At 33.3% G+C, this 21119-nt stretch overlaps 1 protein-coding gene across 1 annotated transcript in view; it reads left to right on the plus strand.

The window, feature by feature from the left end:
• LOC107445183 (uncharacterized) overlaps positions 1 to 20408 on the plus strand; it is a 165548-nt gene extending 145140 nt beyond the window's left edge. The window contains exons 3-5 of the mRNA XM_043050878.2: positions 1206 to 1453; positions 10379 to 10520; positions 19309 to 20408. Coding sequence (XP_042906812.1) covers positions 1206 to 1453; positions 10379 to 10520; positions 19309 to 19535 — 617 coding nt within the window. The 3' untranslated portion in view covers positions 19536 to 20408. The remainder of the gene's footprint in view (positions 1 to 1205; positions 1454 to 10378; positions 10521 to 19308) is intronic.
• The last annotated feature ends 711 nt before the right edge of the window (positions 20409 to 21119 follow it).

Genomic DNA, 21119 nt, shown 5'->3' on the forward strand with positions numbered 1-21119 from the left:
ACAAAGCACTAGGAGAAACTTTCCTTAGTGGAGGACTTTTTGTATGCAATTAACCCGCCTATGCTTTAAATGGAGCGGTAGACCACGAGAACCTCCCACGGTTAGCCCAACGGCAAAGGAACCATGATCCGTCTACCACTGACGATATTTCACGTCACCGATGTGGTTGGTGCAAGTCCGATGCGGAATTCGAATCGATCAGGCATCGCTGGGATGGAAACCCCTCATTGGAATGCCCTGAGCCACTACGGCTATGGTTAACATTGTTTCATACGTTTTCAATTAAGTATCATCACGTGTTTTCAGTAAATGTTACGCTACTTGTTTTCAGTTAACATAGCTCAAACTGCTTTCATTTTATATAACGCAACACTTACTCTCTGCTTGCAAAATGTAGCATGGCGCTGCAGCAGACACTGGTTAGGAGAATGCACCAGAGAATGATTTAAACGACCGGAATATGGTAAAATTTACCATGTTTCTAGCTCTATTGGCAACAACAAAATGCTCGGTCATTTTTACAAAACTTTGGTAATAGGATTTATAATATGTGATACAATTTGGTAATTTTTTCAGAATACCTTAAAGCCATTGATTCGATTAAAGCCATTATTAAACCATCAAAACCATTTATTTGTTTTGTATGTTTTACTATATGTTTGATAATACAGTTCCTGGCAAAACATTAGACACACTCTAAGATTCTATGTAAAATCTTAATTATCATCAGGTGATATTCTATACAGCTTTATTGTTTTGACGCGGCTGGGTTGCACTTGCTTACGTTCCTTTATCAATTAGTTAACATTGTAATGCAATACGTTAAAAATAAATACGCAAATAGATTAAAAAATCTCCCGAAACCCATTACACATGTATGTTGAAATATTAAAGTATTGAATATAAACTCGTGTGCAAATCGTGTCATTATTAGAACGCTACAGTGAGCCTCATCATTTGATCTCATTATTACACTATATCTACTAACATAATGCTTGATATAACGAATATTCTACATTTATATCGTCAAATTTATATTATGCATCGTCTCATTTGACCAACTGAATACACTAACGTAAGCAAGTGCAAACTGTCTCGTACAATAGCTGTATAGAGTATGAGATGATAATTAAGATTTTACATAGAGTGGGTCTAATGGTTGGGAGTGTAGTATTTTATTAAGCATAGATGTTTGATATTTGCAGACAATACGAGGGAGGGGGCCGTCCAAACAAACGACAGGCTGCGACTAGTAGCTGGTAAAGTGAGCGTGTCTTATAACACTGTGAAGGGTGCTCTGACTGGACTGCACGAGAAGTACGAATCTTCGAAGGTGGAGAGAAACGTGTTCAGGCGGTATGCACTTCTCAAAGGAATCGTCAAGGAAGTCATCCAACTAGACGCCCAATACTGGCTCCTGCTAGACGTCCCCAAACAAGACAAGCAAGAACAGGTAAATGCATTTCATCTACTCTATTTTACATATTTTGGATTTAGCCTTGTCATTTTGAGCCCGTTCAAGAAGACGATGGAACGCCCGGATCAAGTTGGCGGAGGACTTTTCTGATGGAACATTTGCGTGACATGGAGAGGGAAACTACGAAAACCTCCCTCGCTGAGCCTGACGGCAAGGGGACTCTCACCCGTGATCCGTCTACCACTGAGAATTTATTACGTGAGCACTGTGGTCGGCGTGAGGCGGTTACGGAATTCGAATCGATCAGCCATCGCTGGGATTCGAACACGATTCGCCTCTTCTGGAGGCGAGCACTCTATCCCCTGAGCCACCACGACTCCTTTCCCCGACTGTTTTATATCGTTGAACAGCCGACTCAGGTTTTGGGTTTACGACTTCTCATGCTCAACTTTTTCAGCCTTGTCATTTTGAACCCAATCCAGAAGACGAGGAAACTCCTGGATCAGTACCCTCAGGGGTATGATGTGTTATGGGAGCGTGGCGGATTTTGAGACTCGACAGATTTAACTTGCATCAGTCACCATTTACTACACTGGGAGTTTTCGGTCAGCGGGGATTGAACCTACGACCCTTGGGCCCACTGTCCTACCCACCAGGCTATCCCGACCCTTTCCCCGTTGTTGCCTTCTTTTTCTTCGATTAGATTTTTATTCCATAGCTGTGGAACTACGAAATTGCTTCCGGGAAAAATTTTCCCTTTACGCCAAAGAGTGTGAGTTTTAAATTTAAATTCTGAACCGAAGAATCCACTGCTAAAGGAAAATTTTATTTAATTTTTTTCTTTTACCAGGTAACTAAAAAATATTTGCTTTTTCTTTTTTCTTTTTTGTTGACGAAATCTGATTTTCCCCCACAGTTCAGATTTCGACACTGTGTTTCGTCCCAGTTTTAGATTGTGTTACAAAGTAGCGAAGCAACGAAAGTGTCTCAAAAAGTTCTAAACACATTAGAGTATCTTCTTTTCAGTGGTGAGTCTAAATGTTATCAAATTATCTATTGTTTAAGAGAAGATTTATCAATTTCCTCTTCGTAGTAGGCTATTGCGACAGTTATAATATTTTGTTGCTATTTTCCACGTTGTAAACAGAGCTGTTCACGTATTGGTTTAGAAAAAAAAATATCATAATTTTTTTTTTCTATAAACACGGTAGAATGTCCACGTGAAGTTTTAAAAAAAACTTTCTCATGTTCATGGGAAATTTCATTGAATCTCACCTTGTTACGCGACGCAACTCACAAGAGTTTGATAAAAAAAAAAAGTTGATTTTCAGAATTTTTATAGCAATGAACTTATCATCATCAGTGGTCCGACAGCCCAGGGTGGGCCTTGGTCTTCTCAAGAAGTTTTTTTCCAGTTTCACCTTTTCCTGCTATCGTTTTCCAATTTTTAGTTTTCAAGATCAAAGGGTTTTTTCCTAGGCCATCTGTCCATCCCAAATTCGGTCTGCCTTCGTGGTGCCAAATGGTCTGGCAATGAAATCTTTTTTTTGTGGCGCGGTCTTTGTCCCTTCTGATTCCCATTTTATTCCTTGTCGTTTAATAAAGTTAATAATGTCATTATAGGAGTGATAGATTGTAAACCACACACCATTTTTTTTTTAATTCCTCCAAATATACTTCTCAAGACCTCTCTCTCAAAGGTTCCCAACATAACCGTATAAGATGTGTCCCAGGTTTCACAAGCATATGTAAAATTTGATCTATCTTTCAATGAAACCTTTTTTTCAATGAATTCCGTTATGTAATTCCATTCAAACATCCATGGTGATTCTTCCTTCCATGTTATTGATTATGGTACCCAAGTAAGCGGTCAACAATACTCAAATTTATATTCTTCCATTTCTAAATGGGTGTTCTTGAAGCTTGTTTTAGTACAGGGTAAATATTTTAGAATGAACTTATCTTAGACAATATTTCGCTAAACAACTTGTCAGGGTTTAGTCTAAATGTTATCAAATAATCAAATGGATTGGTGAAAATTTTATCTAATTTCAGTACGCTGCTTGGTTTAAGAAGAAAAAAAGAATCTCTCTACATAAAATGTGATGATCACATTTTATGTTATCGGTTTTGTGACGGAGAAAAAAAATTTACCTGGTTTTTTACAAACTCATTTTGAATACCTATTCTGATATCAAAACTTGTTCTTTTAACACAAGTTAGTCCCGCAGTGGACTGATCGTTAAGACATGGTTCCCAGCGAAGTCAAGCATCACTGGCTACGGTCAGTGTGTGGGTGGGTGACCACTTGGATCAGTCTGCGTGGGGACCGAGGGTGTGCGGTATGGGTCCTCGTTAAACTGCGCTACCGTAAAGTGCTCGACTTCGCGCGCAGGTCGTCGGGCTACCGAAGCGGGGGTGCCATCCCTTCCGTAGAGGATCAAAATTGTGATGGCATGTCTTCGGATCATCCTCCGGGATGTTTCCCAGACCGTCGCCAATAGCCCATTGTGCAGCTCTAGTGCGACGTAAAGTAACAACAACAACACAAGTTATTATATTAAAAGTAAAAATTAACATTAAGAATTGATTCAGTAAGCTGATATTTTTAATTAAAAATGTATTAATGTTAATAATGATGATACGAAAATCTTAAGACGAAATTAATTTTTTTATTTTAAATTTATTCAATGAATCTCAAATAATAACAATTAACTGTTTCGATTGTAAGTCAAAAGGATCATTTTTTTATAAAGCACACTACTGCAAAAAAAAAAAAATGCTATCGCAGTTTACTCTCTTAACTAAAAAAGTAATTCCTTTTGCGTATTTTTCTGGAAAATACAAATACAGTCCATATTATTAATGTAAGATTCTATGTAAAATTATAATGATCAGGTAATACTATACAGCTGTATTGTTTTTACTCGGATGAAACCGGTTTGCATTTGCTTACGTTCCTGTATCCATTGGTTAACGTTGTCATGCAATACGTTAAAAATAAATACAAAAACAGGAAGTATATACAAAAACCTATTATATTTATGCTTAAATAGAAAACCATTGCCTATAAACTCGTTCAAAACATGTCATTATTAAAAAAAAACACTACAGTGCTTCTCATCATTTGATCTCATTATTACACTATACTCATATATAATGCTTGATATAACAAATATTCTACATTTATATAATCTCATTTATATTATACATCGTCTCATTCGCGAAGGTAAAAACGAGTGCAAAGAGTTTCCTAAAAACAATAAGGCTGTATAGAGTATCACACGATAGCTAGGATTTTACAGATAATTTTATAGTGCGTCTCATCATTTGACTGTGCAAATCAATGTAATTCTGAGAAGTCAATATTTTAGTTGTTCTGAAATACTGAACATTGAAAGCAATTAGAAAAGAAGCATGTTTTCAAAGCACTGCTCATTTGCTTGAAGGACGTACACGAGTGTAAAAAATCCTATAGAACATTCTGCCTCATTCCAGTTTGAAAAAAAAAAAAAATACCAAATAAAATTTCCGTGAAAGGATTCCTTTGATTAAAAAATCTCTTTGAAGAAGGAGACCGAGTGAAGTTGAGACTTCTGACACAGCCTAATAAAATTAATGAAATTAAAAAAGTTTTTCGTGAAAGAATAACTGTAGCAACTCATTTATAAAACATATTCCAAAGCCTTAGCTTTCCTACAAAAAGAAGAAACACTTTTACAAGATTTTGGGGTCAAACTAATTTATCAAAATAAGTTATTGAATAACTTGTTCTGAAATAAGTATTTAATGTTTACAATCATTCAAAAATTAGATTATTAGAAATGGTTATTTCCAATTATATTCCTAAGCAGTATGTAATGAAATGTAAAATGCAGTATTACTTTTCATAGTTTGCCCTCTTAACTTGATTTATAAAGAAGGCGAAATACTAGGGAAAGAAAAATAGTATTTATTACTATCGAGACCAAAAACGGCGAGCCGTGGTAGCTCAGGGGATAGAGCTTTCGTTTTCCTTGGAACCGGGTTCGAATCCCAGTGATGGCAGATCGATACAAATTCCGCACCCAGCTCGTAGTACTGACGTTAAATATCCTCAGTGGTAGACGGATCATGGGTGAGAGTCCCCTTGCGATCAGGCTATCCGTAGGAATTCTTCGTGGTTTTCCTCTCCATGAAACGCAAATGCCGGTTAGTTCCATCAAAAAGTCCTCCACGAAGGCAAGTTTCTCCCAATACTTGATCCGGGAATTCTCTAGTCTTCTGGATTGGGTTTAAAATGGCAAGTCTACGCAGTTGACATTAATAGTCGTCAACACTAAATTGAGTCGGCTGTTCAACGACGGTTATGAAATAAAAACAAAATTCAAACCGGCGAAATAAAAAGGCGCATGTTTGAAATTCGATACCTCAGAAACTATTTAATCGATTTCGCTCAAATTTTTTTTTTTTTTTTTTCGTTTTTGTTGCATGATTTCTCTGCATTACATAAAAAGATAATGGTCTTAATTGTAGGTGCAATTTTATGACACTGGAAAAAAAACATACGATGAGATCATCCATTAACAAAGAAAATTCGGAAATCTTATATCACCAATGTTATTGCTGTATTTAGCGATCTCTTATTTAACGGTAATTCTGTTTTCCTTTGGTAGTATGAAGTCATCTTCCACTATTTTTTTTTTTAACTATTAAGCTATTTAGAGCCGCGATGGCTCATGGGATGGAGCATTCGCACTCCAATGAGACGAACCGGGTTCGAATCCCAGTCGATACGAATTCCGGCTTCCACCGACCACAGTGCTGACGTGAAATATCCTCAGTGGTAGACGGATCCATGGGTTAGAGTCCCCTTGTCCTCACGCTAACCGTGGAAGGTTTTCGCGGTTTTTCTCTCCATGTGCCGCAAATACGAGTTAGTTCCATCAAAAAGTCTTACACGAATACCAGTTTCTCCCATTGCTTGATCCAGGAGTTCCTTGTCNGTCCTCCTGTTCGGTTTTCCTGTTACGTGAATGTGGGTTAAAATCCTCCAAGAAGGCAAATTTCTCCCAATACTCGATCCAGGAGTTCCTTGTCTTCTGGATTGGGTTCAAAAATACGCAGTTGAGCACGAGTTGTCGTAAACCAATTAAACTGGGTCGGCTGTTCAACGACAGTTATAATATAATATTAAATAATATTAAGCCATTTATATTTTACGTTACTTTTCCGTTTCATCTATTTTCGTTATATTTTTTTAAAATTTAAATTGAAGGTCTTAATCAGGATGGAAGGCGTGACATTAAAAGTGATGTTCCTTTATTGTTCTATTATTAAAATAGTGCAACTGTTTAAGATTCTAAGAGGCGTGACAGCCCATGGAGGGCCAAGGACTATCTCATTTTTCTTAACCTTGGGATGTTCCTGTTGGGTGGTCGGTCGTTATTTTATCGAAGGTATGAATCAACCTTGCCTTGTCAGATGCCAAGACCATTCAGCATTTTATGATATTGAATGACCGTTTTGTACTTAATAAATTGTTAAATAATTGACATTCATTCTTATGATAAAATTCAGAAATTAAAATATTGACTGTGCCAACCTATAGAACTTGCGAGTGTGGGTATCTTTATGCTGATGGGTTGTTGAGATGTTTACGTGGGCAAATGTTTTTTCCATTCTATTTCGAGTCAAGTTCTCTTAAGTGACACATTCTTTCACAAAGATTCTTTCACCGTGTATCTCTTACTAAACACAATGACATGCAGAACATAAACAAACTAATTATGCATCGAAGTACACAAAACAAAAATATATCATGGTTACAGTGAAATACATAAACAAATATTAAATATAAATTAAGTATACGACGTAAACGAATTTAACAAATTAGATGGGGGGGGGTTGTCCATAATAAACTTCTTCACTCATGCGACAAAAACTGAGCTCGACAAAATAATTTTTTAAAATTGTTAAGAAACTTTTCATACAGTTACTAAATAATCTTCCAGAGAAAAAATATTTCACAGACTCTTACATTTACCGAAAGTTAAATAAAATTTTTATGTTAAGCTTGGACTGGCAATGATGACCAAGCAAAATGTTTACATTTTATCCGAATAGGGTTAGAAACCAAATCATTATTAACAGAAATATTTTTTAATTGAGAAATTTTTACTTTTGATTGATGCATCTGATTGTTGTCAACAAAAATTATGACGAAAGCAATCGCGAGGGTTGGAGAGCGGAAGCGAGCAGGATCCCCTATTATTATCCTACGAATAACCTCGTTTACAGAATTCCCACACAAAATGTCTCACTCAAAACTCATAATAGAGTGCATGCTTTAACACAGTTTGGAACCGATGTTAAAAGCTGAGAATAAAGTATTCTATATTTTTCAAATATATGAGAATATAGAATAATGTTTCTCCCTAAGTATAAAACAAAATATTATTATACTATTTTCAAAATATTATACTATTTTCAAAAAAGAAGTTATAATATTTAAAAAAAATATAGAATAAAATATTTCAAATATAAAACTAAGTTATAATTTTATTCAATAATTATTTCATCAAGAGGGGAAAGCATTTTTTGTAAAGTTTAAGAGTCATTTACCCTTTTGTTATTTTATGTTTCAATTTTCTTTTATCACCTTAATATTTTAATTCCTTCCCAATGAAGTTGTTCCTCAAGTTTCGGTGCAAAACGAAAATCGGCGAATAAAGCTGCCTCCAATTAACACATAAATTTTCAGAAAAAAAAAATCAAATCCCCGAATAGTGATCAATAAATTAATAAGAAAGGATTCTTCAAAAACATTTATAATCAGAGGAAGCCAACGTGTCATAGAGGTTGTCTCATCGATCAAAACGGTTGACATAACATCAGGATTACACTGTCAGCAAAAGATCTTTTTATGACAGTTATATTTAATATTGTATGTTGTTTGTTTATTACACATCGACCTTCCCTTGTACGTGCCTTAAGGAAAGTGATTATGGAAAAATAGCTGTTATTTCTTCTATTTATCTGTTTGGAGCTTACAGCGGAGATTGTAGTAGTAGTGGAGAGAGCAGATCACTGCTAAGAAGGAGAAAAACACGCGTTGAATACTATGATGGCTACTTTTTGAAAGCTTTTTACCATATTCAAAAAACAAAACCTTTCTGAGTATAGCAATTTGATTTCATAACTGTTGTTACTTGACAACATTTATGCTCTTTAAACTCGTATATCTCAAGCAACCGTTCTTTTTCAAGCTATCTTTTCTTTTCAAAAATAAGGATCTTTTTTCTTTTCTTTTTTTCTTACCCATTGGTAAAATGAGTCTTGGTTTAAATGGATGGCGTCCATAAGTTATCGTAGACAGTGCGCATGCGTTGCTATGCCGACCGCTGCTGTTTTTATTTTTATTTTCACTAGCAGGCACTTTTTAGTGTATTGATATATTAATAATGTAATGTATTTTTTTATATTCTTTTTTTATTATGAACGTATAATGACTGGCTTGACGGTGATTTCAATATAAATATGAATGCTGAAGAAGAAAAAGTATTTTAAAATACGTACATGGGCAAGGAGGATATGAAAATTAATCAGACGACAAACATCTTTTGTGCAACCCATGATTTGAAATGTCAATCCAGAATAGAAAAAGCACCCATGGGTGACTGTAATGAGGCGATTTTTATTATTATCTTATGTTGTTTGTAATCAACAATCGCTTATATTTTAAGTCATATAATTTGCTGAAGAATATTTTTTTGTTCACATTATTGATATCATAATTATGTTTATATTGCAAGAGCATATCGAAAATACAAGATTTGTCTAATTCACTTGCACGCTCATTGTCGACAAAGGAGTCCTGTCACGTGATTTTACCGAGTTAAATCTTCTGTCTGTCTGCAGGAGGAAAAAATGCTCTCTCTAAGACTATTTCTCCTCGAAGGCAAGGACTTATCTAGGAGAGGATTGGCTGAAGTTCTTATCTTTTCATAAGGAAACATATTTGATAAGATTTTGTGGTTGTCCTCCTGTTCACACGTTGAAAAAAGAGGTATCCAGACAGAACATAATAGAAGCTTTTATTTTCTGAATGTGTACTACTGCTACGTTCTCAAAAACTTTTCTGATGAATTTAATGGATCACATAGTAAATTTCTATAGCATTCAAATTCCAATAGTGTTTTAATATTTCTCTGTATGTTTTGAATTGCGCTTAAAAAGAGTAACAGAAGATGAGTTAGATAATAAATAAATCAATCAATGCACATTTTTTTACATGATTCTGTATATTTTGAATTGAGGTTTTTTTCCCTTTCCCGTATCCATAGTTTTTATTTATTTATTTTTAAATCGTTGGTGTTGTGGATAATAAAATAAATTCACAAAAATAAATTTTAAAATAAACTATCACACTATATGGCAGCGCATCACAATATCTAAAAAAAGTTATCACAATAGGACAACAACCACTAGTTACTGCAACCGATGTTGGATATGTCGAAAACATTGTCTTTTAATTTTCATTTATTTTATGATTTCAAAAATTTACTGATATTATTTCCGATTATATTTCATGGATATGCAGTTTTGCTCGTTTTAATTTGTGATGTATGACTGAAATTTCCATTTCGCAAAAGTTCAGCTTCCCGATGGGGTACAGTGCGACTTTCAGGAGAACTCCTCCAGACACCAGTCTCGCGTCGTGGCGGGTACCATGGTTACGAGGAAAAGTCACTTCGAATAGGGATGTGAGGTGAATAGTTTTGTCTTGATTTTGGCATGGGTCAGCGTGAGTAAGCCAATCGACACCTTCATTCCACCCCTATTAGAAATGTGCTTTTGCTTGTTACCATAGCAACAGACAGCTCCAGACTTTCAGTCTGGAGGAGTTCTCCTCAAAGCCGCACAATACTTTAATTTCAAGCTGTCGTTTATCGTAATGAGATTCCATCTCTTTTTTTCCAGGTAAATGTGTATGTTCTGAGAGCATGCGCAGTGTTGGAGAAAGCATCTGATACTCGACCTCAGGGTGAAAGTTCGAAGAGCCAAGCTGCCCAACAAGCGGAAGAGGAAGCGAGGGAGAAGGAGAGGAAAGCTAAACTAGAAGGTCTCTATAGTATATAATCTTACAATATCTCGAGAAATAAAGCTTAAATATGATAGAAATATTCATTCAATAATCCTTTCTTAAATATCGAGTTTCGTGTTCATTAAATTACTTTAAAAATGTTTATTATTAGCCAAAATGGGTCCTGGTTTCGATTAGATGGACACTTTTTTTTCAACCGTGTTCAAGAGTAATAGTAAAAAGTGCGCATGCGTTGATATGGCAACCGCTACTGTTTTTCGTTTCTTTGCGTACACCACCTTGCTGTTTCAACTTTTTAGTTTTTTTTCTTCTTAGCACTAGAAAGAGGGAAAATTAGCATATACCTATATTGCCCAAAAGCAGTCAAAATGATTGGATTGTGAATGCTTAGACAAATTTGCTTAAAATTAATTTTTATCATTTTTTATATAATTTACAGTTATATAACAAGTTATTAGTAAATATTAACAATAAAAAAAAATTATAACTTGTATAAAAGTCACAAAATTCTAAGAAATTGTGTCATTATATACATTTCTAATTGACTTCCTTCGGCAATCTAGTGTCAATAAAAATATATAATGTTTAACATTATGAGAAAGCAACTGCTCTCTATGACAAAAAAAAAAACGAGGTTGATTAATTTTGTTTGTTTTTGTGCTATAAAAAACTTATTTTGTAGCTAAAAACCATTTTTTTTTAAATTAAGGACAAAACAAAAAAAGCACTCTGTATTTTATGTACTGAAAAATATGACATTTATCTTAATTCGAAAAAAAATTGACATCAAAAAAAATCTTTGCCTAATAACCACTCCTTATTTTTTTACTCACCTTACTTTTATATTAAAATGATAAAAAAAAAGACAAAAAAAATCTTTGATTGTTTTTTATGTTGAAAATTATGTTTTGCATAATGAGGAATAATCTCAAATGGTAAAAATTGCTACATCACAGAAAAAAAAAATCTTGAAATTTGCCCCAAAAAGCATTTATAAAAAATTATTTCAGTAAAACTTTTTTAAAAATTTATCTAAGTATTTTTTGCATTTAAATAGCTTAATTATATAGTGTTGACTTTTTCTTTTTAACACTAGATTGCCCAAGAAAGTCATTTTGACTGCTTTTTAACTGCTTTTTCATTTGCAAAAAATNCACAATTTCTTAGAATTTTGTGACTTTTTGAACAACATATAATTTTTTCATTGTTAATATTTACTAATAACTTGTTATATAACTTTAAATAATATAAAAAATGATAAAAAATTAATTTTAAACAAATTACTTGACCCATCAATTATTCTTTCACCTTTCAATCATTTTGACTGCTTTTGAAGGCACTAAAGGTATAGTTTCAGTCTTTCTAGTGTTAATGCCGCCAGAATAAAGTAAATTGGTTTATAAATAAGAAAGATATGGACATTTTTATCATATGATCTGTAGTTACGACATACTCTTAAATAGAAACAGCTTCGAATTTGGCCGCCTAAAGGTAGTTTTATTCCAAATATTCTGAAAAAACTAGTTTAACCGTTTTTATGAGAAACATTTCTACAAAAAAATTTTCATGAAAATCTGTGTCATGAGAGCTGCGAGATTTTACAAAAAATTTTTTTTTTAATCTTGATTTCACTTGAAGTGAGCCGAACGTATTACATAATAGATATAATTACATATTGTATACATAGTCATATTATAGAAAAATCTGTACGAACCGTAATAAATATTTACCAAATTTCGATTTTTTTTTACGCAATTAATCACCTATTTATATATATATATAAAAAAAAATTCGCTTTTATTTTGAACTACCATGATATAAATATTTTTTTCTGGGGCCTTTCGAAAAACAATTCTCAATGGCTGTATTATTAATTTTGCATGAAAATTTTATAAAATGTTGCTCAAACGCTCTTTTATTATTTTTCGACATAAATACATAGTTGGATCTAAATCGGTTTTCCTTTGGAAAATATGCATTTTTCTCTTAAAAATCCAAGCATGATGAATTTTTTCCTTATAAAGGATTTTTTTTAAGTTGTTAAATTTGCTCAGTGTTCAAAAAAAAGGGAAATAAAATTTTCGGCAGAATTACGTGGATTTAGGGCCCTATTTTTCTTAAAATATCTAATGTTCAGGTAATTTATGATTTGCAGTGGTATTTTTAAAGCTGCTGGCTTAATAATATCTCAACAAAACTAATTTCCAAAAGTAAGAAAATTTTTATACTTTGCGTTTCAGAAACAATTACATCAATCCATTCTTATTGACATTCTCAAGCTCAAAAAATCAAATCTAATCAAACGCATCCAATAAAAACGAACGAAATTTTTCTTCCAAAAGGGAATCCCAATAAACCCATTGTCATGAAAAGAAAGACCTCATATTTTACGAACTAAATCGGAAGGAATATGAAGGGTTGATCTGCTATTTCTTATTCAGGCTTAAAAAAAAGGGGGGCCATTCACCTAAAGATTTATTTGTGTGAACGAGCCTAAAATAAATTATGGAGTTTAGATAGATCCGAGGTGTTTCACCTGTTTTAGAAATCTTTCAAAACAACAGACGATTGTATCGGGGGTGCTTATAGTCTCTAAAGTAAAACATAGGAAAAAGGCTATTTCTTGGGCATTACAAAAGGATTTGTTCTTTTTCAAACAAAGCCATTCTCACAGTCTTTAAATTGTCTTTCCAAAATAAAAGGTTTTTATGATGAAAATATTTTTTCTTTCTGGAAAGTTCCGAGTAAGTGTATATTTTTTACTGAATGTTTTATTCAAAATATGTACAGATTATTCGTAAGATTTTATGTAAAATCTCAATTATCAGGGTTTTTACGTAACCGTTTGCACTTTCATGTATCAATGGATTAAATGAGACGATATCTCATATATAGAATATTTATTATATATCAAGCATTATATGAGTATAGCAGACCAAATTATTAAGTAGTGTTTTAATAATCACATGTTTTACACGAGTTGATAGGCTTTAAACATGCACGTAATGGGTTTTTTTATAGACTTCCTATTTGCATTTATTTTTTGACGTGTTGCATTACAATGGATGGGTGATCGTGTAAAGCTAAGGGTGGTGGCGCTAGTGGTAAAATTGCTCTTTCAAGACTTCCGGGTTACTGCTTCCGATATATTTTTACGCCGCAGATTGAAAAAACGCGCCACCATATTATTGCATCATATCTTTTGTCGTATTTCACAAGTACCGAGTTCTTTCTTTCAGCCTTTAAACTTCAGCATTAACATATTAATATTATAATCATTAGAATATTTTCTAATTAGGCTAACTTAAAAAGATATTTTTGGCGACATTTTATTCAAATGTAGCCAAATAAGGGATAAAATACAAAACATGGCAAACCTTAAGAATTATTCACAATGAGATATTAACTTTCCAAAATTTTTTTTGGCCTTACGACCTCTGAGAATCAATACATTTCTGAAAGCTCTTATGAATGGTACAATTATGTTTAGATTTGAACCCAAATTACAATAACAAAACTGCATAGAATATTTGGCTTGCTCACACATAGCCTCGTAGTCATAACATGAGCGGAGGGATACACCGGAAATTTTCTAAATTTCTTCCGGTTTAAGGACGCTTGTTATTGTTTACATTAGACCACCCATTCATATTAACCAATGGATACACGAACGTAAACAAATATAAAGCGGTCTCGTAAAGACAATAAAGCTGTATATCACCTGATCATTAAGATTTTACATAGAATCTTCAGAGTGCGTCTAGATCAGGGACTGTGTATGGCAGGACGAAATTATGGGCACGGATAGAAATATGATTGTGATCAAAAACTTCAAAAATGTTTAAAATGAATGTTTAAAAAAAAAGTTATTCAATAAGCTAAAATTATGTGTTGAAAAGTAACACCATTGTGAAATTTTAAACATTCTTACAATATAAACATTTAGCATGCATTATTATGCATATATGGAAAATAAATTTCACTTTATTAATAATGTAGACATATTTAAGCAATTATTTATTTCACTCATATCAAAGGGCGTCTATAAGTTTTTTTTATGACGGGGTAGCAAGCAAAACCTTTTCATTTTTGTAGTAAAATTAGTTCGGTAGGGCTGTTGGAACATTACTGTTATTTATCAATCAAAAAGTTTTTGCAGATTGGCTAGAAACGTCACACTTTCAGCAAATTATTAATTGATTTATATATTCCAATCTTCGACTTTATTTACTGTTTTTTATGACAGGAATATTTGCTTTACATATGCAATATTTGCTTTATATAATATGCAATATTTGCTTTATATAATATGCAATATTTGCTTTACGTAAGTTCAAAATGTAGGTATAACATAGAAAAAATCACAGAAAATTGAAATAAAGGGAAAAAAATAATAAAAATAAAAATCCGAAAAATAAATATCCCAAAAAAAGGAGAGAAAAATTATAAAATTCTTAATCTTTTAATCAGCTCACAATCTTTTAATCAATCATCAATCCGCAAAAAGGAGTGCTTTCTAATATTGTATCAATATAGCCAAAGCAGAATATATCAATACAATAGTGTGAGGAGAACTAATAAAAAGATAAATGAATGAATAATATAGATATATATATATATATATATATATATGCACTCTATAACAAAAGAATAGACGCACCAAGAACAAGAAGGAGTTGTTCGATTGAAACGAAAATTGGTGGATGGGAAGACAATGTACAGAATAGTAAATAATTAAAATTTCAGAACAATTGAATAATTTATTGCAGAGTTACAGTAACAAGTTCAATAAGGTGTTGACCCGCCTTTAGCCTGGATACAAGCTGCCACACGGCGTGGCATAGACCGATAAAGCTCCCGGATGGTCTCTTGCGGTANGGTTTTTGATGGGACGGTTTAAACCGTCAAAAACTGTCACATGTCAAAAACCTGCCAACCCTGGACAAGAGGAATCAACTGATCACAGAGCTAACCAACTCTACTAATGTCCATTCTAGAATTGAGCTAAACAGGGTCAATGCAGACATCAGAAGATCTTACGCTGAAAACAAAAGATTGAAATGGTTGGAACTTTGCTCCAAGCTAGACTCGAAATCATCTGACACTAAACTTTGGAAACTTGTTAAGAGCCTCAATAAGAAACAACAACAACGTGACGTAGTTTGAATTTTCTGTCTATCTTTGGAAATCTCAAATAAATATAATTATTTTATTTCAACGACTGAATTTTCAGATAAAAGCGGAATATTTATTAAAAAAACAAAAATGCAACTTTTAGAGAATCTGATTTTTTTATAATGTTACGGTGGTTTAAAGACACAAACTACTACTTATCATTTTAACCAATGATCGTTTATTTTATGCATATATTGTTGAATTAATTTACATACTCTAACTGTTTAAAATACTCAAATTAATAATACTTTATACAATAACAAATTAAATAAATTAAAATTCTCTGATTAATAACAAATTAATTGGCATGGAGAGAACTTACCTATACTGATGTTCATTATAAAAGCTGATGAGCCTCTAATGACTCGGTTCTACTATCTCTCTCTCGTTTGTTGTCTTTTTTTTTTAACTTTTATACTATATTTTTTGTTCTATAAAACTATTGCTAAATTCTGGAAAGGTCACATAAGAGATCAAACTTGGACTATAGACTTGTGATTAACCCTTTTCGACACAGATTTCTTAACTTTAATCAAGAGTGTTTATTTGTATTTGCTAAGGTTCTATGTACTAATGGAAGTTTCCACAGTATTTTAAATCTTTTATTGTGAATCTGAAGCAAGGCACACCGGTTGATGCACGTCCCGGTTTATTCAAATCAAACGCCTTGGGGAGATTATTTACAGTCAATCCAGGGCAGACTGAGTGCTTTTATTTTCGACTGTTGTTGGTTAATATCACCGGCTCATTGTCATTTCAAGATATACGTAAAGTCGATGGACATCAGCATCCAAGGTATAAAGATGCATGCTTTGCACTCGGCTTGCTGGAAGACGACAACCAGTGGGAATGTATGCTTGCAGAAGCAGCATTGAACTGTACTGCAAAGCAAAATCGTCTACTGTTTGCTATAGTATTGACTACGTGTTACCCGGCCCGTATAGAAACGTTATGGGATAATCATAAAGATTCGATGACTGATGATATACGGTATCAACATCGCACACGTTGCAACGATCTAACGATAGCATTCAGCGATGCTATGTACAATGAAGCACTGATTGCTATTGAGGATCTATGCATTATTATTGCCAACTTGCCACTCAGTCACTTCGGTATGCCTTCGCCAAGTCGAAGTGCATCTGATTTATTAAACACTGACATAAATCGTGAACTTCAATGCAGTACGATAGAAATAGCAGCGATTGTTTCTCGCAATGATCCACTAATGAATGAGGAACAAAGGAACATTTATGACCGCATTATGCTCGCAGTTTCGGCAGGACAAGGTGGATTTTTTTTCCTGATGCACCAGGTGAAACTGGCAAAACATTAATTATTTCGCTGATTCTCGGTGAAATACGATCAAATACTGGCATCGCGTTGGCCGTTGCATCATCTGGCATTGCGGCAACTTTATTGGATGGAGGCAAAACGGCTCATTCAGTATTTAAGCTGCCACTAAATATTCAAAACAACCCAGATGCAGTGTGCAACATAAAAAATATTTCGTCTATGGTCACAGTGTTGAAACACAGTAAAATTATCATCTGGGATGATTGCACTATGGCACACAAACATTCGCTTGAGGCGTTGAACAGGAACATTGAAGGATATAAAAAAACAATGACAAATTATTTGGCGGCACTCTGTTACTCCTTTCAGGTGATTTCAGACAAACACTTCCCGTCATTCCGCGTTTAATGTGCGCTGATGAGATGAATGCTTGCTTGAAATCATCTCCACTGTGGCGCAATGTTGAAAAAGTTCTACTAAAAGTAAATATGCGCGTCCAAATGCTTCAAGATCCATCTGCTGAAACATTCTCAAGACAATTGTTAGATATCGGTGATGAAAAAGTTACTATGGATGAGACTGGATGCTTAAAATTACCGGACGATTTCTGCACAATCATTGATTCACAAGATGCTCTCATTAGCCTAATATTTCCCGATGTACACACGCAATACATTCATCATGAGTGGCTGGCAGAAAGGGCTATCTAAGCAGCAAAAAATGTGGACGTCAACGAATTGAATCTGTAGATGCAACAGTTATTGCCAGGTAACTTGGTGACATATAAATCCGTTGATGCAGTTTGCGATCCCATTGAAGCTGCAAATTTTCCAACAGAGTTTTTAAACTCATTGAATTTACCTGGCATATCACCGCATAATTTTAGTACTCAAAGTTGGATCTCCGGTTATTTTGCTTCGTAATTTGAACCCACCACGGCTGTGCAACGGCACGCGATTAGGCGTCAAAAAATTTATGAACAACGTCATCGATGGGTGGGTGGGGGGAATTAAATGGTATGTGATTAACTGATTAAATTAAATTTTTCGAATTAATCTATTCATTAGTCAAACATTTGAAGCTTTATTATTATGAGAACTTCTATTCATCAAGTTCCTCCATTAAAGGGAAGAAAATCAAAGTTGCAGAGAACCATATATTGATCATCTTTCTTCCCATGAGAGATGATTTTATCAAAGGCCGCTCTCGGAAACTGAATTTATTTCACCGCCATTTGATTACATTCGCACATTCCAACAGGAATCATTTATTTTACTGAATCTTCGCTCTGCTCTTAGGATTAAATCTTTGAAAACACCGTTTCGTTATGATTACATTATAAAAAAGAATTACATTCATATGTTGCTTTATTTTCACTTATTTTTCCGACTTCAATTGCTGCTACAGTAGAAATCAATTTGGAAGTGAACTATTATTCTTTTTCACTGCTGCGGATTTGATTACATTTGAAATATTAAATTTTGCATTCCCGCTCTTTGATAGATAAAAAAAAAGCCAGGTTTTGTTATGATTGAAATAAAAACTAGCTTGTTTTTATAGTAGCAAAATAAACAAATTAAATAACTATCTATAGTCTCACATTTAAATTTCAACTTAATTCCGGTCTGATCGAAACAGAAGCAAATAATTGAATGCCTACCATTTAATGAAATGAAATAAGAATTTACGAAAAAATTAGTTGAATCTAATCATATAAAAAAAATATATAAATTTAGAATGAAATAAAATTTTTGCGCATAAATAATGCATTATTAAAAACTTAAGAGCGTATTGAGCAGCATTATCCTTTAAATTTCCCTCCATTTTGGTAGGGTGTTAAGTTAACGGTATTATCGTGCTTCTTAAACTCTACTACATCAACTCAAATTGAAAAAACATGGTCCGATTTAACACCTTATTACTGTTTGTATTCGCGATCGTAACTACCTATAGAGAGCGTTGTTGTATGAGACGAATAGCTGCAATTTCTATATGAACAGTCATTCAGTTGCTCTGGAAATGTCATCCATGTAGCATTGTAACGTTCCTTCTTTAGGGTGGCTTATTAATTTTTTAAAAAAAAATTTTGATATATATATTCTTTCCTATGCAAACGAAAACAAAATGGTATATCTTTTTTTTAGAGAAGGGACATCCAAAACACATCTGAAATATATTTGTAAATAAATTTAATTAAATAATATTCTTTTCGTTATATTATTCATATTAATATACATTATGATACTACGCGTATTCATTTTTGGTTTTATTGTTAATTTTCATCTATTGTTTTTGTGTTATTTGTGTTCATTTAAATCTTTGTTTTTCTTTGCAGTTGCCACGGTGCAACAGATAGAGGAAGAAAACACTCTGCTCATTAACGATCTTTACCGACTTTTAAAGAAGTATGCCAACTTAAGGCAAGTGGTTCATACACTTCACCTATCGTACCGTGCAGCGCGCATGTACCCAATCTTCCCTCGGTACAACATGTTGAAAGACATGATCAAGAGTGTCATGCGAGATCCCAGCTATATGGAAGTGTGTCACGAAGAGAGCTAAAAGCTCTCTCCTTCTGCTTCCCCTCTCCCTCCTCTTCTCTCGCTCTAATGGCGCCAACAAAAAAATAATAATTCTGAGCGTGGATGCTCAGGTGGTCAGTCGCAAGTAAACTGAATGTTCCTGTGTCACCAAAATTATTAAAGATTGAATAACATTCGGAAATACTTCTTAACGTTTTTGGACGTGAAATAGGAAAGATAAATAATAAATAAAAAGCGTTCCTACGAAACGAAAGGTGACGTCTGTGAGACCGTATAACGTTTTAACCAATTATTACTTAGTAGTTTAAATTCTTGAATGTAAATATTGTTCCACACTATATTTAGCATCTTCTCCTGTTTTTATTTACATGTTATGTTCTGATTCGGATGATGTAATCTATGTTTGATCTCAAAACAAAGTAGAGCTGTTTACCTCTTTTTAAAGTATCGAGAAAAAATATTTCGAACATAGAATTAAAAATTAAGAATTTATTTTTTCTAAATCATCTTATTCTTTTGCTAAATTATTAATTTTTTGATATTTCAAAATAAATGTTATGAATTTTATGATAAGATAAATAAAATTTAAGAAAATAAAAATTAAGATAAATAATTATTTAAGATAAATAAGATTTATACTTTTATAAAATTTATATTTATTTATGGTTAAATGCAAACGATATTGATATATAAATTAAAAATTCAGCGCAAACGATAGTTAAGAATCGTTTATCCAAACGATATTTAATAATCAATAAAAGCAGACGATATTTTGAAATGATTAAAAGCAGTCGATATTTAAGAGTGCATTCTCGCGAACGTACAACGAGAGAGGGAGAGAGGGTGGGTAACAGAAGTTTCACTGCCAAATTAAATAATTCTAAAAAGAAAATGGTGATTTTGAAGTAATCGTTCTCCGCCGCGTCAGATCATTCAACGAACAGCGTCTTGGTGTTCTTAATATCCTATCCCAGCATGGAACTGTTCTTGTGAAAAAGGACGGCCAGGTTTGCCCAAGGGCGATTTCTAGCTTTTACAATTGACTGTTTCTAGCTTTCAAACATCTTGTTGTTCAAATGTTTCATCTTTTTAGTTTCTTTTTCAACAAAATCTCAGCAATATCTGAGATAATTCACGACTCTTTCATTATAAGAACCTGATTGGTTGAAAACATGATACAGGATCTCTGTCAATAATAATTTTTTTTTTGAATTTTATTCGACTGTTGTTTGATAAAATATGAAAACATGTGTGCATGTCAAAAAGAGATTATTTACAAAATGGTGTTACTTCAAAATAAGGTTGCGTCCCGCTCTAGCCAATTCAACAAAAGAGTTGTTCTGAAAGTTAATTGTAAGCTAAAAAAAAATTTTACATTCAACAAAAGTATGAGTTATACATGCATTTAAGTACTTAAAAAAATAACTAAACTACAACTCTGTTTTGATGTAAGTTTAAATACTTTAAGACAAATTGCTTGTCGAATCGGCGAAGTTGTTTCCCCAGACCCGCAAAGTTTATACGTACTGTATGATAATACGAGACTGTATTGAGATCACTTGGTTGAACTAGAGTGAGAAATTCCATAGTGTGAGCCTCTTGA

This window comes from Parasteatoda tepidariorum, chromosome 6, assembly GCF_043381705.1.
Source record: "Parasteatoda tepidariorum isolate YZ-2023 chromosome 6, CAS_Ptep_4.0, whole genome shotgun sequence".
Lineage (NCBI taxonomy): Eukaryota > Metazoa > Arthropoda > Arachnida > Araneae > Theridiidae > Parasteatoda > Parasteatoda tepidariorum.